The 23,501-nt window shown below is 40.1% G+C and overlaps 4 protein-coding genes across 7 annotated transcripts in view; 2 read left to right on the plus strand and 2 right to left on the minus strand.

Annotated features, from left to right (window-relative positions):
- Positions 1–23,501, minus strand: part of LOC144024572 (synaptotagmin-2-like) — a 400,108-nt gene that overhangs the window by 38,238 nt on the left and 338,369 nt on the right. The gene's annotated exons all lie outside the window — the stretch shown is intronic.
- snrpc (small nuclear ribonucleoprotein polypeptide C) lies at positions 1,377–4,095 on the minus strand. Its single transcript, XM_077530170.1, has 6 exons — positions 3,455–4,095; positions 2,809–2,851; positions 2,618–2,726; positions 2,468–2,527; positions 1,872–1,976; positions 1,377–1,794 (listed from the first exon to the last, which is right to left on the minus strand). Exons 1-6 carry the CDS (start codon positions 3,460–3,462, stop codon positions 1,676–1,678), a joined length of 444 nt encoding a protein of 147 aa, XP_077386296.1. The 5' UTR covers positions 3,463–4,095; the 3' UTR covers positions 1,377–1,675.
- On the plus strand, positions 3,936–10,032 carry ilrun (inflammation and lipid regulator with UBA-like and NBR1-like domains). 2 transcript variants are annotated; one of them, XM_077530167.1, is made up of 5 exons: positions 3,936–4,323; positions 5,091–5,245; positions 5,531–5,728; positions 5,857–6,107; positions 9,833–10,032. In XM_077530167.1, exons 1-5 carry the CDS (start codon positions 4,166–4,168, stop codon positions 9,872–9,874), a joined length of 804 nt encoding a protein of 267 aa, XP_077386293.1. In that variant the 5' UTR covers positions 3,936–4,165; the 3' UTR covers positions 9,875–10,032. The 2 variants fall into 2 exon arrangements, with proteins under 2 accessions (XP_077386293.1, XP_077386294.1); XM_077530168.1 differs by lacking the exon at positions 9,833–10,032 and adding an exon at positions 7,074–8,186 and having other exon boundaries at positions 3,946–4,323.
- spdef (SAM pointed domain containing ets transcription factor) lies at positions 11,943–20,490 on the plus strand. Its single transcript, XM_077529974.1, has 6 exons — positions 11,943–12,373; positions 16,662–17,088; positions 18,573–18,770; positions 18,847–18,894; positions 19,062–19,196; positions 19,275–20,490. The coding sequence occupies exons 2-6, from the start codon at positions 16,671–16,673 to the stop codon at positions 19,451–19,453; spliced, it is 978 nt and encodes a 325-aa protein (XP_077386100.1). The 5' UTR covers positions 11,943–12,373; positions 16,662–16,670; the 3' UTR covers positions 19,454–20,490.

Genomic DNA, 23,501 nt, shown 5'->3' on the forward strand with positions numbered 1-23,501 from the left:
GTATTATTTTTAGAAGCTTTGCCATAAAAATTAATGTACAGTATTTCAGCAACAGTTCGCTCTTGATGTCATTCCAATGCAAAAAAACAAAAAACAAAAACAAAGTCAGTCTTGGGGATGTCACATTACACTTTTTTTTTTTTTTTTTTTTTTTTAATGGCCCAAAGAAGGTGCTTGAGTGACTCGCAATAAAAGGAACGGCACTTTTATAGAATTTTCATATCTGGGCTCTCTGGTTTTCATCACGCTTCTCCCTTCTGCGAGCAGTCTGTCACGCCTTCATCGGAAGAAAAGCTCCACATTGAATATTCATAAAGACATTTTTTTTCTCCCTTTATGTCACGTGACAGACACTTTACATAAAATGTGCATGAATGTGAGAACGTGTGGGTGGTGCTCAGTGGCCGTCACGTGACAGAGTCCATGTGCTCTCAAGTCTCTAAAAGTAGTGACAGATGTGATCCTCGTTACACAAAGACATACTCTTTTTTTTTTTCTTTTTTTTTTTCCCCCCCATTGATTTGCTTTATATTTATAGCCTCAAAATGTTTTTTCCCATACAAATGCTTACTGTAATTCTGACTTTACTACTGGGGTATACGTTTAGGTAAGTGGTAGGTAGGTGGCCATTATGACTCTCTGGCGCCATCTGTCGGCACATACTCTCATTACTAATAGATTACTGCAGTGTACTGTATACAGAATTGACGGAATAAAAAATGAAGCCGTTTTTGATGCATCACATACTAGTGTGACAAGTGTTTACATTCTGCTCAGATGCTGGGAGGGTTTAATATTTTCCCAGAATGCACTTGGTAGGATTAGGAGTGGATTATATCCCGTCTGTGTGCATGTGGCATAAATGTTGCCTTTACAATGCTCCTTTTTGATGGAGTCAGAGTGGTGTTTATTTAATAGTATTATTTTTAGCTAGGAGTTATGAATAATAATGACAGCCCTCTAATATTCTCGATCACGTGGGGCCAAAAGAGAGCAGCCACATCATTTTACATGGCTAAAGCTAATTATGTACCTTCTTGTTTCTTTAGCACACCTGTAGTAAAACATTGTAAATATGTTACATCTCCATTTTTGAATTACTTTTTTGCTCCTATTGTTATTCACCTATGTCACAAGTTCACAACTCCAATCCATCAATTTGTTGTGCAAATGAGGCAATTGACCAAGACAAAAAATAAAAGCACATCTGTACACCACTACAAACACTAATTATACAAAAAGAGCATTATCTTTGTAAAAGTATAGGTTTATAAATATTTGAGATATTGCTTGCATTTCATTGCATTAGTATTACTGCAATGTAAAAGTTGCCATAGTATGTCGTTAGTGAAAATGAAAAGGAGAAAGGCAAGACGTGTTTTAAATGACTGCTTTATTTCTCAGCAGTGATATCAAAAAAAAGATTTTTGTAATAAAAACGTTCAAAATAACAATCCAAGTTCGAAGACATGTCTGTAGAGTGCGGAGACCACAACACAAAAGAGAAATATCCTATCCAAGTTGAGTGTCTGCTAATAAGTAGGAATAAATACATGATGGACAAAATGTGAACGGTAGAAACTTTGAATGGAAACAGAAGGTGTGATGTCACTCTGCAGTGCCTCCTTGTGGCAACAACGCTTAACAAAAGCAACAACTATCACTGACTCGAGTCTTATCTGTCGGGTCTCATCATGCCCGGCCTGACTGGCATCATCATGGGTCGAGGGTGACGCATCATGTGAGGCGGTCCCGGCATCATCTGCATGGGCGCTCCCATCGGTGGCCGCATTCCTGCTCGTGGACATGAGGGAGTTAAACCTTCAGATTCAAACACCAGTTTACTTGATCAAAGCTGTAGAAGGTCCTACCGGGACCGCCGGGCATCATTCCGTGAGGCGGGGGTCCCATCATGGGCATCATTGGCGGACCGGCCATGGGCGGCGTGGGCAGCATGCCTGGACGTGGCGGGCCACCTGTGTGTCAAGCACAAACATTTTAATTACACTTACGTTGCCATCCTCACGTTCTACCTTTGACTTTGAGTGTGTGTGGCATTAAAAGGTGGTGTGAGTGAGCATGTGCAGCAACATGAGTGTGGAGTTAGCTGTTAGCCAGTTTGCGCACTGAGTGCCAGGGCATCAATTGTGGCTATAATAGCTTGTGTACAAATATATTTTGTTTTTTATCCCAAAAACACACCATACAAAATCATCTAAGGTAGTGAAAACAATTAAATATTCCCATGCTGTACTTATTTGTGACGTCTCCAGCGCAACAGCGGCAAAGTGAGAGTCCAGCATGTTGCTTTAACACGGCACAGCTAAAACGACCAATGAAAACATTTGTTACATTATGTACTTATTCCTAGCTATGGTTTAAAGAAGGGAAAAAGGCCCCTTACAGTTACTTGGTTTGAAAAACCGAGTGTGACATGTGTAACAAGATTCATTCCATGCTAACTTACCAGGAGGGGGAGCACCTGTGAATGGTGTGGGAGGGATTTTCCCTTGTTGAAAAGCAGCCGCTGTTGAAAAAAGGGATAAAAGAAAACAAATTCATTTGGTATTTGTCACAAATGTTCTGACAACACAATCTTTAAACCCCATTTGCTTACTGGTTTTATCGATCAGGCTCTGGGCCTGCTCCTCCATCCATTTCTGGTAGTAGTCCTTCACATTTTCTTTGTGTTTTCTCCCACTGCAGTGGGTCTTCCTCACCGACGGCTGAAGAATCAGAACAGAGAAGATGGATTTTAACAGACGCACGTGCCATAATTTGTTAAGGAATTTATCATGCTGTGCTTACCGAATCGTGTGTCAGGTAGGTGTCGCAGTAGTCACAGTAAAACCTGTAGAATGAGATTACAAAAACGTATTCACTTTTTAAATCATTTTTACAAATAAATAGCGTTCAAGCCCTGGTTTCTAAATCCACATTTAGGCTCGTCTTGTTTAATGCCTGCACTTAAGACTGCACCAAATACTGTTCTACTTTAACCGGCTACACGTTGATTCAATTGAAAATAAAATAACCATATAGACATGTTCGAAAGTAGTATTTCAGGTTCGATCGTAGTAGTATGAACTTGCAATGGAAGTGGAATGATCAGCGTATGGTCCCGTCTAACTACAAAAGCTAACGATTAATGTATGTAAGTAGTTCAACCAGCTTTTAAATATGCTCGCAATATCATGCTACTGACAATATATTAATGTAATAATGTTATTATACTGGACCAAAAAAAATAAAAATAATTTTTCCGCGAGTTTCGCTCCAGAAAATAGACGAAGCCGGCACAAAGCTAGCACTGCCTCAAAAGATAACCTGTCGATTATTTTTGTCGTGTTCTAACCTTAACCTCCACCAGTAATAGATATTAATGTATGTTTAATTGTTTGAACATTTTGGATCAACTGTTTAATCACCACAAATCAAGAATATAACTACTTACTTCGGCATGTTTCAGGGGAGACTGCGTCCGAGACCGCCACTACGGTGCTCTTAATAAAGGTTCCGAGCAGAAACGTGTCTTATCTACAAAGCGTTCCGGCGAGAAAGCGGTGGCAAGAACGTGTTAATCACCACGGTTCCGACGTACTCTTACATTTGAGATTTCATTTTAAAATACATACAACATAGTGCCATATTTAAGGAAAAAATATATATAAGTGGGCGACATTTGATGAACACGGTTAAATGGCAATCCTTATGGATTTAGCGTCAAACAGGTCGAAAATTATGGTTGTGAAGGAAAGGCGTTAACCGCTTCACACGCTAAACAAATGTCATGTGAGAATGGACGACAGTTGAAACCCTTCAATATTAGCATATACTGCAATAACCGCATGAATCTGTTTTCACATTTCAGGTGTTCCGCGGCAAAAAAGAGCAAATTGTGAACTCGAGTGATGGGCCAATCGGAAGAGGGCTGCAAATAGCAACAGATGACGTCATCCCCGCGGCGTGATTGGCGCGGGTGACGCGCTGGGCTGTTGCAACGTCAAACTTCGTCCCCCTTGTCGTGCCATGCGCATTGGTGCTTGTTGTTGTGGCGGTGGAGCAGCTTGTTATGGCTAGACGAGGCCTCGGACTCGACTGAGAGAGGCTCCCCCCCCGCCCCCCCCCTTACTCCCTTACCCCGCCCTCCTCCCCCACCACCCTCATGGAGGGCACGGACATGGACGTGGACGCGGAGCTCATGCAGAAATTCAGCTGCATGGGCACCACGGACAAGGACGTCCTCATCACCGAGTTCCAGAGGCTGCTGGGCTTCCAGCTCAACCCCGCCGGCTGCGCCTTCTTCCTGGACATGACCAACTGGTGAGAGCGGGGATGAGGCGGAGGAGGAGGGCCCAGCGGGTGTGTTGTTATGTCACGGGGACGGCGAGTTTAGCCGCATAAATTAGCTTGTTAGCCTACGTTGACGCGGTAATAAAATGGAGGCGAGACGCACAGCGCGAAGTTACTTTTGGTTTATTTCGCGGCTCGTTGAACGGAAAGTTTCGAGCTAAACACGCCAGTTTCCCGCCGAGGGGTTAATTAAATCCCCGTGTGCCTTCTGCTTGAGCTAGCCCGCGCTAGGGCTACCTCTCGCGCGACGTTACGTCAGCCACGCAACGTACGTGCGGTGACGTCATCGGTCGTGATGCGTTGGCGGGTCGCTCTGAACTATGGTTGTTATTGTTAGCCAGTAAATGCTACTAAGCCAGTGTTAGCTGTTAAGTCATTGTTAGGGTTTCAATATATGGTTTGAAAATGATGGTTTCAAGTCTGGGAAAGGGTTTCAAAGGAGGATTTCAAAGGCTGGATTAAAGTTCAAATTTTGTTTGTTCCAAACTAAGTTAAAATTGTGATTTAAAATTGAATTTGACATATTTGAAATTGGGGTTTAGCATTTCAAGACAGTGTTAGGATTTTGAATTAGTATTGCAAGCTTGGGTCAGGGTTTTTACTTATTTTAAAAAAATCAGGATTTGGATTTTGAAATTAGGCTTTCAAACGTACGTCGTTTCAAATTTGCCACATATCAAATCCCTGCTGTTATTCGCACCATTGTCATCTTTGACATCTTTTCCCACTGTCGACAGGAACCTTCAGGCTGCCATCGGCGCTTATTATGACTTTGAAAGTCCCAGCATCAACACGCCGTCGATGTCGTTTGTGGAAGACGTGACGATCGGAGAAGGCGAGTCGGTCCCGCCAGACACGCCCTTCACTAAGACCTGGAGGATACAGAACTCAGGTATGACAAGCTGTTGGCATGCTAATGTGACAATTCTTTATTTGTTTATTTTTTTATGGGGATACATGAAGAAGAGGTACAAAGTCATTCCAATTTACAAAGACACTCGTGTTCTTAGGAAGAACGTACTTGGTGAGACCGTGCTCGGCGTTCTTCGTTATTGAGAAACGGACATAGTGGAAGGAGATTTTTGTCATCGTATCCTGTTCAAGTCAGCGGCAGTCAGTCACTTGGCACCGAATGTTGACAAACATTCTGAAAAAGGTGTCCCGCTCACCGCTGTAGGCGCAGAGTCATGGCCGCCGGGCGTGTGCCTCAAGTACATCGGCGGCGACCAATTCGGTCACGTCAACACGGTGATGGTGAAGTCTCTGGAGCCCCGAGAAGTGGCCGACGTCAGCGTGCAGATGAGGAGTCCCGCCTCGTCCGGCATGTACCAGGGCCAGTGGAGGATGTGCACCGCCACCGGCTTGTTCTACGGAGGTACGGCTCAGAAGTAAATCCCAGTGGAACTTTTCATATTTCCCAGGCGTCTTGAATGCAGCGTTAGCTTCAAATACATACTAACTAATGATGTCGCTGATGCTAATGAGGTGTCATTTTGCGTTCAGACGTGATCTGGGTGATCCTGAGCGTGGAAGTGGGCGGCCTCCTGGGCGTCACGCAGCAGCTGTCGTCCTTCGAGACCGAGTTCAACACGCAGCCACAGCGCGACGTGCAGGACGACTTCAACCCATTCGCCTCGCCGCACAAGAACAAGCGGGACGCCGACGGCGGCGGCGAGAACACGGCCGCTCATAATGCCGCCAACAGGGCGTCCAACGGCCTGCAGGCCAGTCTGACGCCGGTCACGCGTGGACAGGTGCGCTTTGAAATCTTATGCTTGTTCTACTATTGATTCACAATACAGCATACAATTATTTTTGCGATAATATGACCTTTTCCTCGAATATATTTGAAGGTACAGTAATGTGAAAAATCAACTTATTGGACCGTTTATCTATGTTAAAATACTAATTCCTCACCAACAACATGACGGTAGTGGTGTTTTCTGAGAAATTCTAGGTCATTCTCCTTTCCAAGCATGAGTCTTTATCACTTTGTGACATCATAAGGTGCAGACCCACCCCCGCACAGCCTCTGCGGACTAAATGCACGCCCACTTTCTCCCTGGGATAGTGACAAAAGTAGCTTTTATCAGCAAACACTCTGTCCAAATGAATTCAAAGCAATCAATTATCCCAGAAAGGATGTGGCTGACGCTTGTGTAAACTACAAGTGAAATTTTTGCGCTGTTGAACCTTACTGAACAAATAAGGTAGCGGTTAGCGCACTCACCCTGTAAGCAGAAGGGCCTGGGCTTGAGTCCCACTCATGGTTTTGTTTTGTTTCCGCTCGTCTTCCCTCTCTCTTCTTCCCTCCACTCCTCCACGATTTTTTGTGGCAAGTAGCCGTTTAGTTTCAAATGTTTATTGAAGAATTGATGGCTTGCATGTCCATTCAAAGGAGTGCTCAAACGCAGAGCTCCCGCAGCAGCCGGCTCACCGGGGGCACGGCAACCACACGGGGAGAGGCGGGGTTTTACTGAACTGGGTGTTTTACTTCCGCCAATAGAAAACTAACCGAACGTTAAACATCCCTAAAGGCGGCATATATTCTTAAAAAAAAAACAACAACTTTCGCTTGCTGAGCTGATTTGGTTGTCTTTATCTTTTATGTTTGTTTTACTCGTACATGGTTATGAAATGTACAAAAGTGTACGTCTTAATCATGTTCATGTTTTTTTTGTTTTTTGTTTTTTTGTATATATATTTTTTTTAATCCCCAGGGTGTTCATGGACCGTATCCCTTCGGACAGAGCTAGAGTGGCCCTCAGCTCCGGGAGTCCTGAACGGGGAGCGCGGAGGAACTGTTGTTTTCTAACGACTCTCCACAAATGCCCCCTTCGCACGCGGACGGCAGCGGCGGCCCAACGTCCCGCCCGCACGTCTCAGCGCTTCTTTCAGATTCGTTTTTTTTTTTTTTGGTTTTATTTTATTTTTTTTATTTCAAGCATCAGCTTCCACCCGCACACTTTGGCCATCGCTCGGGACGTCTGGACAAGATGTCGGCCTTAACAAGTTTGCACGTTCACCTGGATTAATTCCCCTGTCATGCTCACGTGTCCCGTTACTTCAAGGCTCACCTTTGTGTCATCTTCCCATCCACATTGAAAAACTCCCAAAGACAAAGGAGGGGGGGTGGGGCTATGTTGTGACGTCATGGGACAATGTGTGAGTGTTTGTTTTTAGGGTGGGCTTTCCAAAGAGTGCAGAAGTCTTGAAAAGGCCACAGCGGGGGTTAAAAAAAAAAGAAAGAAAGTCTATTTCACCTGGGTGAGCGGTTGTATTTTTCCACGTTGGTGTGTTTTTGCGCAGTGTGTTTGTGCATGCGTGTGTGTGTTGCATTGAAGTGACAAAGAGGTGCGTGCTTGTGTACCATTTGAAGAACGCTGAAACCCGCTCATGAATCATCCACGTTATTTATTTTGTACTCTTCTTGGTCAGCAGGTGGTGCTAGAAATCAAAATCAAATCTTGTGCGTTTCCAATGAATTCGAGGAGGCGGTGACGCTGATTCCGCTTTGAGGGAGATTCAGCACTGATGTTCTGTTACTGCTGTTTGCACAAACATGGCTACATGGTGGTGATTTTTTTGTTTTGTTTTTTTTGTTTTTGGAGGTGGGCGCGGGGGAGCTTGTGGTGGAACTATCGTCTTCCATCCTTCTCCCTCCCGCCAAGCTCTCCCAAAAGGTTTGTGTTGTTCACAGCTTTAAGGAGTTTTTAACACGCACCAAATGGTCCTCATGGGAGCCACTTTTATCATCTTTCTGTCCGGCAGAGGCTTTGAAAGTGTATTTTTGAATGGAGAATAAAATGGGGAAAGTTGTCGTGCTGTTGTCAGGATGTTTGGCAAGGGCCTGAAATGCCTCATTATCATTTCTTTTTTGCTTTATTACTTTGATTTGCGTTCTAAACTCTTAACTGGACCCATTGAACAATTTTCAGCAGTGAAAAGTTATTTTGGCCAGAATGAATTTGATAACTTCATTATTTTTCATGTACAATTAATACCTTTAAAAAGTTTTTTTTTTTCTACTTGCTGTCGACTGATGATGACGTCACATGTGCTGGAAGTGGGTAACGACCAATCATGGCTCACCTGTTTTCTGGGTTTGATCAGTAAACCTAGCTATGATTGGTCGTTACCTACTTCCTCAGCACTGGTGACAGCAAGTAGAAAAAATTACTTTTGAAAGGTATTAATTGTACATGAAAAATAATGACGTGACCACATTAATTATAGACAAAATATTAACTTTACTGCTGAAAAATTCTTAAGAGTCAAGTGTTCCTTTAATGATATTTCTCTGGTTAGCATATAATTAAAAAAAAAAAAAAAGTTAATTGACTGTATCAGAAAAATAGAATATTGTGATTATTTTCTGTGATACAAATCAACTGAAATATTGCGAGCCTTTTATTGTTTTAATATCGCTGATTATGGCTTTTTTTTTTTTTTTTACTTGGTCTGAGAAAATATTCTAATATTTTGAGATAGGATATTTAAGTTTTCTTAAGCTGTAAGCCATAATCAGCAATATTAAAATAATAAAAGGCTTGCAATATTTCGGTTGACTTGTAACGAATCCAGAATGTTTGGTATTTTTGCTTATTTAATTGCATTACAGAAAATAATGGACTTTATCACAATATTCTAATTTTCAGAGGCAGTCCTGTACAATGGCATTATGAGGAATGAAATATTCACGTAGCGCTTCTCCCTGATTTACTGGTGCAATCTCTGGCCATACACTCACATTTTTGCCTCGTTTCTGTCTTTTGGTATTTTTTCCTTGACATTGCGCAACCGAAAATTGAATCAGTGGGCACCGTGCATGAGATTGGCACATCGCAAAGTCAGGTTTTGGGTCGAGCGCACGGGCACTTTTCTACAAAAAAATAAAAATAAAAATGGAATGTAATGAAATTGTATATAGGTGGACCTAATGTTGTGGCCAGTGAGTGTATAACAGTTCATTCATAAGGTGTTTAACCTTAAAGGTGTGCTTGTGCGTGTACAAATATTGGCATCTGTTTTGTTCTTTTTTTCTTTTCTTTTTTTAATCCAGAAGATTCCGCGATATGTTATCTGCCTCACACCTTTTCGTTGGAGCTCACTTAGTCAACACGCTTGTTTTGTTTGATAACCGCTGTCAAGTCAAACAAAACGTCACAAAGGACATCACACAAAAATATCACAATAGACAAAAAAAAAAAAAATCATATCAATGTGGAAGTGGGGTTTGTGGGTCGGGTGATAGCATCATTAAAAACGGATTTCTCCTGAGGGGAGGCTATAGTGGCTAACTGAAATGTGTTATTTTAAAATGACTGATTTTAATCTCAACTCACAACTGATGATCTTATCTGCAGTCATGAGTGTTGCCAAATCTAAAAATCGGGGAAATTTTGTGTCATGGAGTTATGAGTATTGGATTTCATTTGTGTCGACGTGTTTGTTTTTGTGCTGTCACTTGAATGAAAAGGTTGCCATTCATTTGTGGGAGTGCACGGAGGGGTCAAGGTGACAGGAAGGAAGCGCCATCTGCTTGATGGAGGAACTGCTGGCAGCATCGCGTGAATATGATTAGGTAGATCTTATCGACCAGGATGGAGTGAATGCTGCTGGTGTCATAAACGACAAGAAAAAAACACATGCAGAAGAAAATTGAGATGGATGTCAGGCAATTGTCTACTTAGGAAACATTCTGCTTTCATTAAAAAAAAAAAAAAAAAAAAAACTTATTCTGGAAAGTATGTATAATGATAAACTTGGAAAAAAAAAAAAAAAGTTGAAAGTAGAGGACAAATTATCAAGAATTAAAGAAAAAAAAAAAATCACTCAAATATACTACTTTCTCCAAAAATCTAAAATAATTCTTCAAAATATAAAGCATTTGTTTTTAAAAGTATAGTTTTTTGTGGGGGAAAAATAAAAACAAAATTGAAATTCTTTTCTTATAGAGAATATACTTTATTTTCAAAAAGAAAATGTTTTTAATTTAAATTAATTTGAGCTGATTAAAATAGAAAATATTTCTCAAATATATAACTACTATTTTTAAAATCTCCCAATTTTTTTTATTTTTTTTAAAGCGGCCCACTATTTTTTTTTTTATCTTTATTTGTTTATTGATTTTTTATTTTTGTACATTTTTGTATTTTTGTGCTACAGTGCTTTTGTTACATGGAAATGAACATTTTGTGGAATGCAGCATCATGTCACCTTTGACCTCTCAAACTCACCATTGCCTCCATCCAAAGGGTGTTTCTCGACTTCCCTGGGACGACACGGGGTGGTGGGGGGTCACGTCTCCTTGTTGACACAGGGTACACCTGCACATGCTCATGACTCACACACACACGTCTGTTTGCTTCTATTAGCTCGCCGGTGCTCAAGCGTGACGATGTTGTTCTTCGTCCAAAGGAACGTTCACACGCCACTCCAAGAAACTGCCATGCAAATGACTAAAGCTGAAAGCTAATATGCTATCTTGACAATCCCGAGGCCTCTTTGCACAGTATATGGCTTTTTGATTCATGCGCACTGTCTTTTGACAACGTATATTGACATTATGGAAATATATTTTGGCAAGTGTGTAACAACTGTTTTTGCTAGGCAGAATACCCATTTGTCATTGCGCAGCTACATGTTGCTAGGCAGAATTGAACACATCAAGATAAAGAATAAATCAGTTGTGACTAAACAACTATTTTCAAAAATGGGCGCGATACAGTAAAAATAATTTAGTTATTTAAGTTAAGTTATTTCTTCATGTTTTTTCTTGTAAATATTAAACATCGCTAGCCTGATAGCATAATTGCTTGAGGGAGTAATTTTTGACTGAACTGTTACTAAGTCATTAACTCATTCAAACCCAAAAACGTATAAATACGTTTTTAATACTTTGTCCTTCATTCCCAAAAACGTATTGAGATGTTTTTTGTTTTTGTTTGTTTTTTTACACTAGAGGTTTGATGCAGCTTCTAACATGAAGGGGTCGCTTAAATCAATGGTAGTTATTGCAAAAAACGGCCAACAGGTGGCAGTAGAGTATAAGAGATCAGCCAGGGCTATGTTGCAACAAGCTCTTTTTGCCAGTGTTTTCAACAGGTTTGTCCATCCATCCATTTTCTTGACCGCTTATTCCTCACAAGGGTCGCGGGGGGTGCTGGCGCCTATCTCAGCTGGCTCTGGGCAGTCGGCGGGGGACACCCTGGACTGGTTGCCAGCCAATCACAGTCAACAGGTTTGTGAATAATGATCAAACTTAGCTATATTCTAATGCTGCAAAACGGAAACAGATACAAATATACTTTTTTTTTTCCTGATGAAAAAAAGAGACTCTCTTCTTTCTCTTGGTAAGTTCCATGTTTTTATAGCAATAGAATAGAATATTCTGTAAAACAGCCAGGAGCGAAGGGGATTATTACTTCAGTGAAAATGGCTGCGAGTGAATGAGTTAAAAAGTACCAATGTGTAGGCTATTTGTGTGTGTGTATATATATATATATATATATATATATATATATATATATATATATATATATATATATATATATATAAACCTTGATGCTGCTCTCATTTCACTTTCTTCCAGTGGGGTCAACTCGCTGTTTGATGAGGCCTGAGCTGATGTGCACACGCACACATGCGCACACACACGCCAGCTTGTGTGCATAGGTAAACAAGGCGGCCCTATAAATTCAAATAGCTGTCAATGGAGGTGGAATTCCTTCGCTGTGTAGTGTCGCCCCCCCAGCAGGTGCTTCGACTTGACTTCAGGCCAGCGTGGCTTCAGGCTGACACACTCAACTTAACCCACGTTATTAATTTCATATTATTATATTAATATCTTGAAGCTGACCCCAACCCCACCCTTTCCTTTTTTCCTAATGTACCCCCGTCCCAAGGTAGCGGCCGGCCGGCCCCTCAGGTGGTCACACTTCATCCCAGCGTAAAGCAATCAAGAGTATCACTTCACCTTGCGACCATCAACATCATCGGCTGGAGAATCCCAACCCAGGTAAGAGGTCGCCCGCTCGTGTTGACGGATAATCAATATTTGGCATTAAACCAAAATCATAGACTGAATGAATTTGCATCTGTATCAATAGCATAATACTAACATTACACAATGGGACTAAAACAAGTTGGACAAAGTTGAGAGAATAATTTAATTTAATTTATTGTTTCCATGTTATGTGAAGGCATTTTACAAAAATAAGGCATATTTAAGTGAATATTATTTGAATTGTATTTTATTCATTTTTTGATTATTATTTTAAGACAATTTACATAAACATGCAAACTTATTGAGGATATGGTTGAGGATTCAGAAAATGGATGGCATTTGCTAATACATTTTTATTTAAAAAAGAATAGTTTTATGTTATGGAAGAACATACAATTTGGAAGCACAATTTTCAGGGGTTCAAATGTAGCTAGATGAAGTCATATTCAATTATTTTTTATTTATTTCATTATAACTTCAATACTTAAAAAAAAAGAGTATTTTCTAACCTAATAATTGTTAATAATTGTATTTATTTATTGCTTGGGTTGTTATTATTTAAATTGTTTTAATATGACTTTGTAATATTTAAAAAAAAAAAAAAAAAACTCTAACCTTAAAAGCATTACTGTTCCACAGACCAATGGAAAGCGATTGAAACTATTTTCAAATAAGATAGCAATCCATTAGTTGATGATTATAAGAATTGAATGAATTGAGCTCAAATGGAGTGTGAGCCCCCGATTTCAATAGTACCACCAAAAAAAAAAAGACAGACTCATGGCAAACACTCACGCCTGGCTGTCCACACACGCACACACATTTAACTGTTTGTTGGCCTTTTGGGTCACTTTGGGGAAATTGCCCCCTTTTTTTCCCCCCCTCTTTGGCTATTTCCTACTCATTAACTCGCATCTTAAACACTCGACTGTCGGACAGTCGCAGTGATGATGAACGATGACCAAACGGGTTCATTTCAAGCTTGACAAATTCAGTCTTTGGTACAGAGAGGGGCGCCCCCCACTGGTGACTCTTCATTTTGAATCAGGCAGGTAAAAGCTGCCAGCGAGAACTTTTAATCCCGCCGGCCTCACGTCGCAGCCATCTTTGCCGCTCAAAGGGAGCTCGCATGCGGAAGCGATGCGGTTCCCACGGCGGGGAGTCTGACTTTGCCGAGCAAATGGAGTCTAATGCTCCTGAAATGAATATCAGCTTCTTGACCAAACTCATTTAGAGATCAGTCAGGGACTTAAGCCCTGCCCCGCCCCGCCGCCACCTTTTTGCCGGTGCCCCCGTCTTCCACTTGGAAGAAGTTAATATGGCTAAATTTGCTTTGCTAATGGGCTTAGCGCAAGCTGTCGCAGAGCAGAGTTGACACGCAGCAGCCGGCTGCAACAGAGAGACTAAAATGTGGCTTAGAGGCAACACAAAAGGAGATAAAAGGAAGATGAGGAGGCGACTTTACAGTGGGGGGCTCGGAATCATTGAATCACACACCGTGAGGGGGGATCAGCTTCGGGGGTTTTTTTCGTTATGCACTTTTCCAGCGATAACTTAATTCAAGTTTGGGGCGACAAGTACGGAAAAAAATAAACTATAGCTGACTGGATCAGAAAATAAGATTAGACATACTAAGTGACTGAATGACTGACCCACCAACTGACTTCCTAGCTAACTAACTTACGAATCAACTAACTAACTGACTGAATGAGCAACTGACCAATTGACAAATAACCTAACTAACTAATTGACTGACTAAAGACCGAATGACTAATTGAAAAACCAGAGTAACTGATTGACTGGCTCCTAACTAACCAAAACCTATAAACCAAGTTCAGTGACTGGCCAAAGTACCAAGCACAACTAACTAACTGGCTGACTGGATAAATGATTGACAGACCACTTGGCTAAATAACTGAAAGCTAGTCAACTAACTGACTAACTCCTTGAAACAAACTATAGTGGTCTAACTCCTTGACTTACTGAGCCGCTAACCAATTGGCAATGATCTAACACCTAACTGACTAATTTACTGGCTAACTACCTAACTGGCTAAACGGCGAACTACAGTTCCGGCAACTATACTATTTGAGTCCGACCTAACTAAATGACCAATTAATTAACTTACTAATGTGAAACTGGCCAACCGAGCAACAGATGAACAAACTAAACAATTGGTTCACTGACCAACTTGTTGACTGACGGACTGACTGAAACTTAACTAAGCGACTAACCACTGTAAATGACTACTAACTAAATGAAAAATGAATCACGTGTCTAACAAATTAACTGTCTGATTCTGAATTTCACTAACTAATTGACCGATAATTAACTGACTAGCTAACAAAGCATTTTCATGTGAGTTTGAAGATCAAACCTACAATGCACAACTTCCTTTACCAGGATGAGTGGCATATAGCAATTATTTGATTGTCTTATGGGGCAGTCAGAATTGTGCCCTTTCAAATCTGCCTAGCAACAAGCGTGCAAATATAAATTTTAGCTCTACAGAGTTAGATTATATGGATCACATCAATTGTCTGTGGGGTTTGAGTACACGTAAAACCGCTTCAACACTTCCTAAGGTCTTCTGCAGCCGGATGAGCGGACTTAACAATTCCCGAATATTTAATTGTGACTTTTAATTCCTTCAGGACGTGGACAAACAGAGCACATGTGCTGTGCGAACCATCTCTTTATTGCTGATAAGCCGGCGGGCCGAGCGCCTTCTCGTATGCCACCTGTGTCGGGTACACATCGCGACGGACATCGCCCTGAGATTGCCACACTTGCGCTACAGCTGAAGTCCATAAAAGAGCACTCGCCACGGCTGTGCAGCTGTCATAAAAGAAGCAAAAAAAAACAAAAACAAGACCACCTTGTTTTTGTTTTTTTGTCATTGTGAAGCAAAAGCACTCCAGCACCTGACGTGAGCCGAGTTTGATTAAAAAAACTCCAGCTGACAGCAGAGCCACGAGGCCGCAGCGGCTGAAGGGGCTTGAAGAGGGTCAGCTACCCCCCGAGACGGCGACCATTCGCTACCGTTGACCCACAAATTTAGCCCAATCCAAGTTTGCCCCACGCCTGTGGGCTTGAACCTTCCGCAGGGTCGGTTCCCCCAATGCCCACCCCCCAATAACAACATTTTTAAGGCAGCTCCTGCTTTTGACTCTTTGCCTGATGTTGCAATGGAGCTCCTCGTCGGACGTCACGCTCGGATGGTTTAGCAGCTGGATTGCCCAATTGCCACAGAAAACCGTTTAGGAATTTACACGCCAACTGGTGTTATCTTAAAGGGACGGAAACAAAGCTCGAGGATCTTTTTTGTAAGTTGCTATGGATCTATACCAGGGGTGGGCAAGCTCGGTCCTCGAGGGCCGGAGTCCTGCAGGTTTCCCTCTTCCAACACAGCTGATTCCAATCAATAGGGTCGTTATCAAGCTTATGCAGAGCTTGCTGATGAGCTAATTATATATCCGCTGTATTGGAGAAGGGAAACAACCAAAACCTGCAGGACTTCGGCTCTCGAGAACAGAGTTTGCCCACAAATGATCTATGTAGATAAGTTTGGACATTAAATATTAGCACTACTTTTTTGACCATTTGACAAGAACAGGAACAAAAAATGACGAGAAAATAATTCATTAAATACTAAAGAAGTAGTGACACATTATATGCAATTTTATAGGTATAAAAAATGATGAAATATATAAGATAAAATAATTATAATTATTTGTAATAATATGTAAAATAATAATAATAATAATAATATATAATAAGAATAAATTTGTAATAATCTGTAAGAACGCCATATTAAAGTTAACACATTCACTGCCAGCCCAGCAAAAATGCATCATTTGACGTCTTTTTCCGTCAATGGCAGTGAATGAGTTAAAGTATTATAAAACAGTAAAACATAAATAAGACTCAAAAGCCATCCATCCATGATCTGAACCGCTTATCCTTTGATTCAGAATTTTATTTGAATTAAAGTACCCAAAATGATTGTTTCAACATTTATAAATTAAACTGAATTACACTAAATACGATAGATGCATATAGTGTTTGCATTTCATACAGAGTACATGAAAGTGAGTACATTTGCTAAAGGGTTTTATTTTCATAGACATTGCTTTGCCGTAAAACTTGCACGTCTTCATTTTTGTGTCATGGCAAATCTAGTTTACTGTGTTAGGGAATTTGGCAGACCCCGCTGCACCATGTTGGATATTAATTGGGCACGAAAATAGGCCCCAAATCATATCATGACTTGACTGTTGTCTGCTTGCCTCGTTTACAGGTGGTCGCGATGTCAAATTCCATCGGAAGCTTATCAGAAATCGCACTTTATGGATCCCGGGTCGGAATGGCGGAGGATTCTCTAACCGTCTTGGAGCGAAACAGGGATTCCGGGGAAGAGTGGGACCTGGCGGAGGCCAAGACGAACGCCATGCCGGGCCTCTACCTGCCCTGCTTTGACATGTTGGCCACGGAGGACGCCGCTTGGCTGGTCAGGGTGTCGGAGGCGTCGCCGAACGTGGCTCGCATGGAGGCGCCCCGAGAGGAGCCGGAGCAGTGCCCCGTCATCGACAGCCAGGGGCGGGGCCTCTCGCCGGGGATGGACGTCCCCGAGGAGGAGCGCTCTTTGGAGCAAGTTCAGAGCATGGTGGTGGGCGAGGTGCTCAAGGACATTGAGACGGCCTGCAAGCTGCTTAATATTACGCCAGGTAGGTCCACGTACCCGCTGGAGCTTCAGCTTTGCCTTGCACCCTAAAAACCAGCGTCCCTCTACAGGATTGTGCCCCAAAAATAGGCTCCCCTGAGATGCACAATCTGAGTTGGAGGCGCAATTCCGCTCCCCTAACTGACATAAGAACTTAACAAAGAGTTTTCCATAACATGAGTTTTAGCAGTTCTTTGCCGCAAAGGGCATATTTATTCAGTGATATTTAAGCTACTGGAACTTAGTCCTAAAACCAACACAACTCATCCGGCATGACAGATCTGCTCCATCATATCCTGAGTGGCGTAAAGCCGTGTTTGCCCGCACCAGGATGTGTTTAATCCTGACCTTTGCATCGCTTCTGTCGGGTCGTGACGGCCGCGTTCGACGTGTACACAGTCGCGGTTGTGGGCGAGGCCTCCTCAAACATCAGCGAGCGCGCTTGGACGCTTGTGTACGCTGTCATAAAGGCGTCGTCATAAAAAAAAAGAAAAAAAAAGTGTGTTGACTTTGCAATTGCAGCTATCGTGTCGAGAGGGAATTGTCGGAAAAGATGGAGTTTTACTGACCCGACTTGGTTATTTCAGCCGTCACATTCTCATCATCTTTATATTGGTGAGATGTTGTTACGCTGTTGTTAGTTAGTCAGTTAGTAGCTGGATTACATAGAAATACAACATATTTTTATGACACTCAATCATGAAGTCGGTGAGTTTAGGTGCAAATAGGTACTGTATGCAAATGTGGATAAGTCACTAACTAACTAACTAACTAACTAACTGTGTAACTAGCTAACTAACTGAGTAACTAACCAGCGGAGTCACTTACTAAATGCCTAACTAGCCAGCCAGGTAACTAAGTTGTAATTAAGTAAATAAATGGCTGACTCACTGACTACGCATCTCACGCACAGTCTGACAGATCTATCAATTGTTATTCGGACTCACTCACTCACTCACTCACTCACTCACTGATTTATTAACAGGTTAACTAGCTAGCTAACCAGCTGACTCACTAATAACTAACTAACTAACCAACTCACTGGTTGATAGGGTAACTAGGTAACTAACTAACCAGCTGACTCATTTACACTTACTAAATAATTAACTCGCCGGCCGAGTAACTAAATGGTAATTAAGTAATTAAATGGCTTACTGACTCACTGCCAACCTACTCATATCACACACAGTCTGACAGACTGGTCAATTGTCATTAGGGCTAACTAACTAACTAACTAACTAACTAGCGAATGCCCAATTGACGACCAAGTAACTCACTAAATAAGGATCTATGCCTTAACAACCAATTGACCAACTAACACCTGAACTGATGACCCATTAACTAACTGACTAACTAATTGACCAACTCACTATAAGTGTACATGTTAAAAAAAAATAATAATAATAAAAAATAAATAAATACTGCACATATGACACTCTATGTCTTGACCTGAGTGCTGATGTAGTTGTTGTATTTGTTGTGTTTTAGACCCGATGGAGTGGAACGTGAGCAACGTTCAGAAGTGGCTGCTGTGGACGGAGCACCTGTACCGGCTCCCTCACGCGGGGAGAACCTTCCAGGAGCTGACAGGAAAGGATCTGTGCGCCATGAGCGAGGAGGAATTCCGCCAGCGCTCGCCGCAGTGCGGGGACACGCTGCACGCGCACTTGGACATTTGGAAGTCGAGTGAGTCACAAAGCCGACTCGGCGGCACGGTCACATTTGTACTTTTAGCATCTAAACGAGCATCTTCTCTCTGCAGCCGCATGGATGAAAGAAAGGTGCACAGTTGGAGACAACAAAAGTGCAGGTAGGTGGCTTTCAGAGCTGTGGGTAGTGGTGGTTCTCATTGGAGTTGATTCAAAGCACCGCACACAGCAATAAATAATAAATGTATTCATTGTGCCTATTATATTCTATTTTATATATATATATATATATATATATATATATTATATTAAATATTCATACGTGCAGGCACCGAGGAGCTTTGGTCGGAGGCCGATTCTTCTTGTTCGGGTCAACCCATCCACTTGTGGCAATTCCTTCGAGAACTTCTGCTCAAACCTCACAACTACGGACGCTGCATCCGCTGGCTCAACAAAGACAAAGGTACCGTACTCAAATGTTTTTATTTGTGAAAACATAGACCAACCTTTAAATGATCTTTAAATGTCCTTGTGCCTGCAGGTATCTTCAAGATTGAAGATTCGGCCCACGTGGCGCGGCTGTGGGGCCTGAGGAAGAACCGGCCGGCCATGAACTACGACAAGCTGAGCCGCTCCATCCGCCAATACTACAAGAAGGGAATCATCCGCAAACCGGACATCTCTCAGAGGCTCGTGTACCAGTTTGTGCACCCCGTGTGACCCACAAAACGCTCCATCACCCACCCTGTGACCGCTGGGTGTTGTGGCAACGCTCTTCCACTCTTCCTCGCAACACAACATGGACCAAACAATCAGGACTGTCTCATACAACAACCAGGAAGTCAATATTGTCTTAAGCATAAACTGCCTGTTTAATCTTGAGTGATTTTGAGTCTGGGAGGACACGGAATAGTGATTTGCACCTGTGTCTCTCACAGTTCTGAAGTTCTGGATTCAAATCACGGCTAAAGGCCTTGCGGTGCGGAGTTTGGATGTTTTCTACTCATACCCCCCCCCCAAAAAACATGCATGTCCAGTTCACTTAAATCCCCAATTTGTCCAAAGGCCAGCTAGTTGTTGTCTTTATATGCCATGAATGATTAAAAAAAAAAAAAAAAAGTGCATGAGAAGTAAGCTGTCATGCAAGTCTTAAAAGGAAAAAACAAAAAAACACCACCAGCTACAAAATGCTCACCGCCTTGACGTCAACAACAAATAGAGACGTGCACGGTCCTGCCGGACAAAAGTTATTGGGGCTAGCTTAGCGCAACATCCCGTGTTGCGTTTGGGATTTTAAAAATAAAACGGAAGAAAAGCAAAACACGCCAAAGTTAGATGTGAAAGCGAGTTAAGACTTCACCCTATGTTGTGGTTGAATTGTTAATCTGTATCAACTTCATAAGTAACCTTTGGTTTGTGAACGTCGCCATTTTGAAAAGGGGTTTGGACTGCGGCACTTCCATTTTGGGTTGGTGCCATAACAAGCTTTCATCTGTTTTACATTGAAATACTTTCTGTGTCGCTTAGCAGGTTGTGGACGCTTCCAAGTACTCAAACAGAAATGAATCTTACAATTATTATGAATTGTGATCTTACAATGAAGCACAAAATGGGGGTAACCTCAGTGAAAGGGAAACATTTTATATAAAAGTGTAGAAATTGTGTAAATATGTGCAAATATGCAAATAGGCCCATGCAATGTCATTTCTGAACTAATATGAGTGTCATAACTAATAAAGTCACTACAGGTGATTGATTATGACGTGTGTGCTGTCATTTTTTCCCTGTGAATATGCTACTTGTCCGAGAGAGAGAGAGAAGAGAGAAGAGAGAGACGGAGACAGAGAGAAGAAGGCCTTGACAACTTCTTGGGGTTTAATATTCTTATTGCAAACGGAGTTGTGTAGAAGTTTAGCTAGTTAAAAGTGAGGTAAAAAGTGACCTCTAGAGGCCAAGCACAATAATGAATACAGAATTATTAAAGATTTTCTCCAATGACATAGCCTAGTCAAATTGTTTTACTCCACGTTGACAGTTCCACGCTGGCTAATTTCTTCAAAAATAAATGGCATTCCAAAAATAACATAAGCAAGTGATTCTTTTTTTTTTTTTTTTTTTAACATGTATATTAAGACGTTTTGGGTTTTTTTTGTAATATCGTAAGACATTTTTAAAAAGACGACCATGTATCATGAGGCGTCTTTAAAAAAAACAAAAAAAACAGACGTTTTATTTTTTTTTTAACTACCATGTATAGTAAGGCGTTTTTTTGTTTGATTTTTTTTTAAATGACCATGTAAGGCATTTTCAAACAGATGACCATGAATGATGAGGTGTCTTTTAAAAAAAAGACCATGTAAAGTAAGGCGTTTTTTTTTTGGGTTTGTTTTTTAAGGCATTTTTAAAAAGATGACCATGAATCACGAGGTGTTTTGAAAAAAAGACCATGTATAGTAAGGCTTTTCTTTTCTTTTTTTTTTTAAACGACCATGTAAGGCATTTTTAAAAACATGACCATGAATCATGAGGTGTCTTAAAAAAAAAAGACCATGTATAGTAAGGCTTTTTCTTTTTTTTTTTTTTAAACGACCCTGTATAGGAAGGCTTTTTTTTTTTTTTTCATGACCATGAATCATACGGTGTCTTAAAAAAAAAAGACCATATATAGTAAGGCGTGTTTTTTTTTTAAACGACCATGTATAGTAAGGCTTTTTTTTTTTTTTAATGACCATGTATAGTAAGGCTTTTTTTTTTTCATGACCATGAATCATGAGGTGTCTTAAAAAAAAAGACCATGTATAGTAAGGCGTGTTTTTTTTCATGACCATGAATCATGAGGTGTCTTAAAAAAAAAGACCATGTATAGTAAGGCGTGTTTTTTTTTTTAAACGGCCGTGTATAGTAAGGCTTTTTTTTTTTTTTTTTTTAAACGACCATGTAAGGCATTTTTAAAAACATGACCATGAATCATGAGGTGTCTTAAAAAAAAAAAAGACCATGTATAGTAAGGCGTGTTTTTTTTTAAACGACCATGTATAGTAAGGCTTTTTTTTTTTTTTTTAAACGACCATGTATACTAAGGCGTTTTTTTTGTTTTGTTTGTTTTGTTTTTAAACGACCATGTAAGGCATTTTTAAAAACATGACCATGAATCATGAGGTGTCTTAAAAAAAAAAAAAAAAGACCATGTATAGTAAGACGTGTTTTTTTTTTTTAAACGACCATGTATAGTAAGGGTTTTTTTTTCTTTTTTTTTCATGACCATGAATCAGAAGGTGTCTTAAAAAAAAAAAAAAGACCATGTATAGTAAGGTGTGTTTTTTTTTTTTTAAACGACCATGTATAGTAAGGTTTTTTTTTTGTTTTTTTTGTTTTGTTTTTAAACGACCATGTAAGGCATTTTAAAAACATGACCATGAATCATGAGGTGTCTTAAAAAAAAAAAAAGACCATGTATAATAAGGCGTGTTTTTTTTTTTTTAAACGAGCATGTATAGTAAGGCTTTTTTTTTTTTTTTTTTTTTAACGACCATGTATAGTAAGGCGTTTTTTTTGTTTGTTTTGTTTTTAAACGACCATGTAAGGCATTTTTAAACAGATGACCATGAATCATGAGGTGTCTTAAAAAAAAAAAGACCATGTATAGTAAGGCTTTTTTTTTTTTTTTTTTAAACGACCATATATAGGAAGGCTTTTTTTTTGTTTGTTTGTTTTGTTTTTAAACGACCATGTAAGGCATTTTTAAAAACATGACCATGAATCATGAGGTGTCTTAAAAAAAAAAAGACCACGTATAGTAAGGCGTGTTTTTTTTTTAAACGACCATGTATAGTAAGGCTTTTTTTTTTTTTTTTTTTTCATGAAAATGAACCATAGGGTGTCTTAAAAAAAAAAAAAAAAGACCATGTATAGTAAGGCGTGTTTTTTTTTTAAACGACCATGTATAGTAAGGCTTTTTTTTTTTTTTTTTTCATGAAAATGAACCATAGGGTGTCTTAAAAAAAAAAAAAAAAAGACCATGTATAGTAAGGCGGGTTTTTTTTTTAAACGACCATGTATAATAAGGCTTTTTTTTTTTTTTTTTTTTTTAAACAACCATGTATAGTAAGGCTTTTTTTTTTTTTTTTTTCATGACCATGAATCATAAGGTGTCTTAAAAAAAAAAAAAGACCATGTATAGTAAGGCGTGTTTTTTTTTTAAACGACCATGTATAGTAAGGCTTTTTTTTTTTTTTTTTTCATGAAAATGAACCATAGGGTGTCTTAAAAAAAAAAAAAAAAGACCATGTATAGTAAGGCTTTTTTTTTTTTTTTTTTCATGACCATGAATCAGAAGGTGTCTTAAAAAAAAAAAAAAGACCATGTATAGTAAGGCTTTTTTTTTTTTTTTTTTTAAACGACCATATATAGGAAGGCTTTTTTTTTTGTTTGTTTGTTTTGTTTTTAAACGACCATGTAAGGCATTTTTAAAAACATGACCATGAATTATGAGGTGTCTTAAAAAAAATAAAATAAAAAAAAAGACCATGTATAGTAAGGCTTTTTTTTTTTTAAATGTCCATGTATAGTAAGGCGTGTTTTTTTTTTTTAAACGACCATGTATAGTAAGGCTTTTTTTTTTTTTTTTTTTTTAAACGACCATGTAAGGCATTTTTAAAAACATGACCATGAATCATGAGGTGTCTTAAAAAAAAAAGACCATGTATAGTAAGGCTTTTTCTTTTTTTTTTTTAAACGACCCTGTATAGGAAGGCTTTTTTTTTTTTTT

This window comes from Festucalex cinctus, chromosome 8 (assembly GCF_051991245.1).
Source record: "Festucalex cinctus isolate MCC-2025b chromosome 8, RoL_Fcin_1.0, whole genome shotgun sequence".
Classification (NCBI taxonomy): Eukaryota; Metazoa; Chordata; class Actinopteri; order Syngnathiformes; family Syngnathidae; genus Festucalex; species Festucalex cinctus.